Source organism: Pholis gunnellus, assembly GCF_910591455.1.
Source record: "Pholis gunnellus genome assembly, chromosome: 1".
Taxonomy (NCBI): domain Eukaryota; kingdom Metazoa; phylum Chordata; class Actinopteri; order Perciformes; family Pholidae; genus Pholis; species Pholis gunnellus.
In genome coordinates, this window is record NC_136528.1 from 19,961,566 (window position 1) to 19,968,630 (window position 7,065).

The 7,065-nt window shown below is 39.5% G+C and overlaps 1 protein-coding gene across 1 annotated transcript; it reads left to right on the forward strand.

Annotated features, from left to right (window-relative positions):
• Positions 1-6,926, forward strand: lipca (lipase, hepatic a; the record flags this gene model as incomplete). The annotated part of the gene is made up of 9 exons (XM_079162749.1): positions 1-82; positions 1,585-1,763; positions 2,086-2,265; positions 2,493-2,610; positions 2,740-2,973; positions 4,082-4,324; positions 4,542-4,656; positions 5,073-5,291; positions 6,357-6,926. 9 exons carry the CDS (start codon positions 1-3, stop codon positions 6,496-6,498), a joined length of 1,512 nt encoding a protein of 503 aa, XP_079018875.1. The 3' UTR covers positions 6,499-6,926.
• Between the last annotated feature and the right edge of the window lie 139 nt (positions 6,927-7,065).

The window sequence follows — 7,065 nt, forward strand, 5'->3', positions numbered from 1 at the left end:
ATGACTGTGGTCAAAATCCTGTGCTGTTTGCTGTTAACGTATCATCTCAATGAAGGGAAGCAAATCACAGGAAACAGAGCAGGTGAGTAAAATGTATTTAAAAGATTCCAAAAAATGTGATAAAAGACATTTGTTGCATAGGCTCAAGTGCCTTTATTAATAATGGACACCCTAAATACAATTGTACCACTCCCATTCAGCCATTATACTGTCACTTCATATATTCTAAGCAACAAATCATGTAACCAATATCAAGCTCCTGGTGACAGTTTTAGAACACTTGGCACCAAACTGCAGTTTAAAAAATTGACTTTTAACCTTAAAACTTACTTTTTCCTCCCAAATTTCCCCAGATGTTTGTTTAAATTGACAATAAATAAATCAATTTTTCTAACCAATACCTCAAACGCAAATATCCAAGGTGTATTGTATTGTATTTTCCGTAATATTTGAAGTCTATTGATTAAAAATATATTAGATATCAAACAATTCATCAAATGTTCTGTTTAAAATCAACTGAACACCACAGAGCTGTGTGTCGAGCTGAAGTGTTATCGCCTGATTTCTTCATTTACATAACTGTGTTTGATGTTGAGTTTGTCAATAATATTTGTGAAATAATCACTATATAAATTTCACACAACCCCAATTTTTCCCTCAATTGTTTGATTCGGTGAATTATCACGTAAAATAGTACAGATTAAAAATCTGTCTCTGGGCCACATGGGAAGTATCAGTCAGAGCACAGTGCATGCAAACATTGCTGCACTTATTTTGTTTTCGTTTTATCCTTCAACATTATTGCAGAAACCGTATTAAACTAATTACAGGCTGAGATTTGTAAAGTACACTCTGGTGCTCTCTTACTAATGAGTCACACTGTTTTTAATTGGCTGAACAGTCATAACAGTGAAGAGACACACCAAGGAAAATGTGGGATTAATGAGCAGAGGGGTGGATGATGGATGGATAAATACTTTTCCTTACTTTCACTGTGGAAATGTTTCCATCGTATCAGCAACCAGAGCTCATCAGATGGCAACTGTATCATGGAGCGTTTAGGCGCCTGGGTTTCTGGCATTATAAACATTAAAATGTTAGAATAATAAATATCCTGGACAAGAATCAATGATGAACCATAAAGGAGATGTAATGATAGATGGGGGACTGTGGGCTGTGGTTTTAAACATGTTAAGGGAAGAGGCATTTATTTAAGAAATTACGAGATGAGGCTGGCAGATATTCACTTAATGGGACTTCTTGTGAAGTGTTAACTGTAAGCATCTGCCAAAGAAGTCTGCATGATCTGGAAACAAAGCAAAGTGCTTCTGAAAGGGGGTTAGTCAGCCTGCAGTCTAAATGGGCCTCAGCAGAAAGTGTCACCCTGTTTACTCATTATTGTATCAATGCATTCATTAAAACATTTCCTCTGCTCTCGAGTGGACCAATAAGGTGAATTTGCATGCGTTATTTGTAATAATTAATCTCAAAGTAAACACATCCAGTACCTCAGCATGTTCCGATATTGCAGAGTTACCAAGAACAAACAGAAGACTCTTCTGCTGTTTGATTTCCGAGGTGCAGTGGACAGAGAGCAGAGGGTAGTCCTGAGGGTGAAAGAGCCGTACGTCAGCAGTTCAGTCTTCAGGATGTTTTTAGAAGGTGAGGACAACTGCACACTGGATCCTCTGCAGCTGCACACGCTCACCTCCTGTGGCTTCAACAGCAGTAATCCCATCATCATCATCACTCACGGGTGGTCGGTAAGGTCAACTTTTCTTCCACTTCACTGACTTGAACCACTGCATACAAAACATGGAACTCAGGCCAGTACGGAGGACTTGTTGCTGGCATTGTTTCAGATGTAAATGTTACTTACAAATCCCTAAGATGTGCTGAAATAACAAAACATTAAGTTAACACACAGAGACTCTGTGAAATGCCTACGGAGACTATCATTTAAAACTGAGGTCAATTAAGTTACACGTCAATATTTTACTTTTATTTTACTGATGCAGTTAGTTGAAGCGGATCAGATTGAAACCATCATAATTAAGAGTTGTATTGTGTCTTTTTTTTCCTAAGATAGATGGTATGATGGAGAGCTGGGTGCTCAGGTTAGCCACAGCCCTGAAGACAAATCTAATAGACATCAACGTGGTGATTACCGACTGGTTGTCGCTGGCTCACACGCACTACCCCACAGCTGCACAGAGCACTCGCACTGTTGGAAAAGACATAGCTCACCTGCTGCAGTCACTTCAGGTCAGGGGAAATGTCTCTGCTGAAGCCTCTTTATTTTCAGAGTAAATACCATTATAGAGGTTTTCACCCTGAATGTCACCTTTTCACCATTTAACATAACTAAGTGAAGCCTGATAAATTGGTAACATTTTTACTGAAGAGGCAACTTAATGCACCATGCAGGTAGCAGATTTAAGTTGTCAAATGTCTTCATATGTAAATAATGAGTCTCTCATAAACCCCACCAGGTACACTACCAGTACCCAGTTAGAAAGGTTCATTTGATTGGCTACAGCCTCGGGGCTCACATCTCTGGATTTGCTGGAAGCTATCTGGAAGGTTCAGAGAAGATTGGAAGAATTACAGGTGAGTTTTTTTTTTTTTTACAAGGGTAGGGTAATAATTGTGCTTTCTAAATCCACTGGCCAAAACAAATATCATTGATTTTATATTCTGTTACTAAACGGTTCTTGATTGCGTATTGTATCTGCTCAGGTCTCGATCCAGCGGGGCCACTGTTTGAAGGCATGTCTCCCACAGACAGACTGTCTCCTGACGATGCGGAATTTGTAGATGCCATCCACACCTTCACCCAGAAACGTATGGGCCTCAGTGTGGGCATCAAGCAAGCTGTGGCACATTATGACTTTTACCCCAACGGAGGAGAATTCCAACCTGGATGTAATCTGCATAACATTTACGACCACATATCCCAGTACGGGCTCCACGGTATGATAAAGAACACACTACAACACTTTAGAAAATATATAATATAATATGGTCCACCGGGGACCACAAAATCTAAAGCTCTGCAAGTGGCCACTAGAGGCTGTAATGTTTAATATTCCCTAAAATACCAAAGTGTTCAAGAGAAACAACTTTGTGCTCGTTTTATTGCAGTAGTGAGGCTAAAAATGGAAAAGGTTCCCTGAGGCATGTGAGGCTGGAGGAAAGGTCCTGGAATATGTGGAAAAAAGGTTTATCATACGGGGACCATGAATGTGCTATTTAGAAATAGGAATTGTAGCCTGATGGTGGCGTTAGAAAGTTCCACTGGTGCAAGAAACATCAGAATTAAATATTTGGGAACCATGACGTGATTAATTCATCTTTATTGTTACCCACTCTTACAGTTCTGTGTGCCATTCACAACCCCCAAAATGCAGAACTTCAATTAAAGCAGTGTGTTCTGCTGCTTAATCGCTTACTGGTTTGCCTCTTCCTCTGTTCTATCATAACATATTTTTTTTCTTAATTGGTCTTGCCACCTCAAAACACTGGTTCAGAAGGAATATCTTTGGCACCAATTCATCTTTTGCTTGTTGACAGTTTCTCGATCTGTGCTTAGGCAGATGAGTTTAATTCCCTCCAGTCCAACACAAGTGGCTCTGGGATTTATGGTGCTTCTCAATCCAAAACACATCCGCATAATATGATAGTGAGAGCCACATTAAAGCATCTGTCATCCTCGGAAGTTAATTAGCAACATGTGCCTTCCTCTGCTGTCCATCCCTCTGAGCTGAGCTGCCTCCAGGCTACAAGAGTCTATTCAGAGAAAAGGCCCACAGAGCAGATCAGTATCAGACATAATGAGACGCTTTTAGGAGATGTGACAGAAGGACAGTCTGAGAGATGTCAGACTTTGGTGATAATGAAGTCAATGCACTAATAATGGTCAGACACCATGATTGAGGTACTCCACAGCCTCTCAATATACAGGAGAATATTTTGGATGGAAATGATCTGTTGAAATTCAAAATCAAGGTTGTTTAAAAGAAAAGAAAAAATCAATGTCTCACATTTTAAATGTCCACCGTATTTTTATTTCCTCCCGTAGGTTTCCAGCAGACCGTGAAATGTGCTCACGAGCGGTCAGTCCATCTTTTCATTGACTCTGTGCTGAATAAAGACAAGCAGAGCATGGCTTACAGGTGCAGCGGCAAAAGTGCTTTTGACCAAGGCGTCTGTCTGGACTGTCGGAAGAATCGCTGCAACACACTGGGCTACAATATCAAGAAGGTCCGTAGTGGCACCAGCAAGAGGCTCTACCTGAACACACGCTCTCGGATGCCTTACAAACGTATGTGGTCGTCATTGTCATTTCAACCAAACAACCTTGATACATGTATGCATCTATAGTCATTATATTTATTATATACTGCAGACCAAAACTGCTGAGTGTATTTTGTGGAAATTCAATAATTCAACATATCTTTCTTCTTTTTCTTGTTGTTATTCTTCTTCTTCTCAATCTTCTCCTTGTTGTTGTTCTTCTTTCTCTCTATCTTCTTCTACAGTCTATCATTATCAGTTCAGGATCCAGTTTGTCAACCAGATGGAGGGGCTCGAGCCCTCTCTTACCATCTCCCTCACTGGAACAAAGGAGGAGAGTGGCGATGTCCCAATCACTGTGTGAGTACTGTACCGCCTCCCATCAGGCTTACAGTACATCACATACGCTTGGTGTACTCTGTCTTTGACACATGCAATATGCAGCTGTGCAGTCAACCTTATAAAGAAAGAGGGCAAGTTAAGGGGAGCAGCTGACACACATGGAAACAACTGGAGCCGCTGCATGAAAGTGAACTATAAATGGAAATGATGGAGTGAATAATTTACTCAAGACACTATTCCCCAACTGTATTATCCTTCATGTTCTGTGTATCAAAGAGCCTTAGGCAAACCAGTGTAAGAAGACGAAATATCCCGTGCAGGCCTGCCCATCACTTTGTTTTGTAATAAAGAAATGTGACAGCCTGTTGCAAGATGTTCCCTGCTGTAGTAATCTTACTCTGTCTGATTGTTTTTTCCTTTTTATACTCTGACAGCACTGGAAATATATCTGGGAATAAGACCCACACCTTCCTGATCACCCTGGACAGAGACTTAGGGGATCTGATGTTGCTCAAATTGCACTGGGAAGGATCGGCTCTGTGGAAGAACATGTGGAACCGGGTCCAGAACGTCATTCCCTGGGGCGGCCGGGAGAGGAAGCCACTGCTGACTGTGGGCAAGATCAGCGTCAAAGCAGGCGAGACGCAGGAGAGGTACAGCTCTACCTTACAAGGCAGCAGTGGTTTTAAAGTAGCAATACTAATATACTAGAAGTTCATTACAGCATTCACTACCTTCAAAAAAGTGTATTAAGTATTAGCAACAAAAAAGTATACAAGTTCAGAAAAGTAAAAGTACCACTGAATGGCCCCTTTCAGATTTTCTGAAATGTAAGCAGGATTTTAACGCTGCAGCTGGTAAAAGTGGAGCTAATTCTACTAAATGTATATACTGTTTGTTGTTAAATATATACACTTCTTAGTTGAAAATGCACACAAAGCAAAGGTCAGACCAATGGGAGCTTGGACATAATTCCATCAAAATTCAACACAGCTCTCTGTTGTATTTGTCCCAATTCGGAGCGTGGTATCTGAGGTGGTTTCTAGTTTCTTTTTATACAATCCGCTAATTAGTAATGTGACTTATAAATACTACAAACACCAAATATAAGCAACATTACAATCAGCCTTTCAAACATGCTTTTACAGTTAGTAAGTATTTTCAAGAAGAGGCCGTTTAAGATCATTGTGTATCATATTTTAGAAGCTGATACTTTTTGTATGGAAAATTGTACTCTGCAAAACAGCTAGCTGTCATATTAATGTAGTGAAGGAAAAAGGACTATAATTATACTGTGAGATGTCGTGGAGTACCATGAAATGGAAATAGTACATCAAAACTGTACGTAAGAACAGTAGATGAGCAAATGCACTGTACTCATTAGTATTAGATGATTATTACTACTTGAGTATTACTATCAAATGCATGTATTTAAGGTATCCGTCACATATGTACTATTTGAGTAAACTGTGCTGCGTTATTAATCATACTAATTACAGATAAACCCATTCGATAAAGATTAAACTTACTTTTTTGCAGATACAATCACATGTTGCAGTGTCCCACTCTTGACAGCAGAAAGAAAAAATATCTACATTTACACCTTCACAGACTTTTAATGCCACCTAGTGGATTGTTTCGCACACTCACTGCTCCACTTCATTGTTCAAATACTTTCTGTTTAACATCGTGTCAACTGCATTGTTTCTGTTTTGTAGGACGTCTTTCTGTGCCATGACAAAAGATGGACAGCATGTTGAAGTGTCACAAGATCAAGTGTTTGTGCGCTGTAAAGATGAAGCACCAAGACAGCACCGAAGAAAGCACAACCAGGCTAAAAGACTTGTGTGGGTTTCTTAATCCGTTTAACAGACTGAACATCTCGAATGGATGGAATGGCAGTTAACAATTGCATGAAAGTGAGGCTATGCAGATTCAAGGAGTAAATTACAAATGATTGATCGTCTGAAAGATGTGTGTTAAATTATTAATAAGATAAGTATTGCACAGTGTACTTTTAGGAACCAGCCCATATTTACATTTTTGCCTCCATACAAATGTCTTTCAAGGGTATGAAGAGTTGAAAGATTGCCAATTCAAATATTAACCAGACAGTGAACACAGTCGGACGTTCAATTACCTTTTGATGACGTTAATCACAAACGATGTATATGCATTTTTGTCTATGTGGTGTATGTAAAATGATCAATCTCATTATTTAAAAACCTATGTTAGTCTTGATCAATACTATCATATAAATATACGTGTCAAATCAGAGCAATAAATATATACCCTTTCTTTTCTACATCTGTAAATTCAGAAGCAGGTTTAAACACAGCGCTGAAGTAAACACAAGCTCATGTCAGACCATTCTGTAATGTCTCACATGTCATCGCTGCCCTGAGTGTCTGACTTTTATGGTGTAAT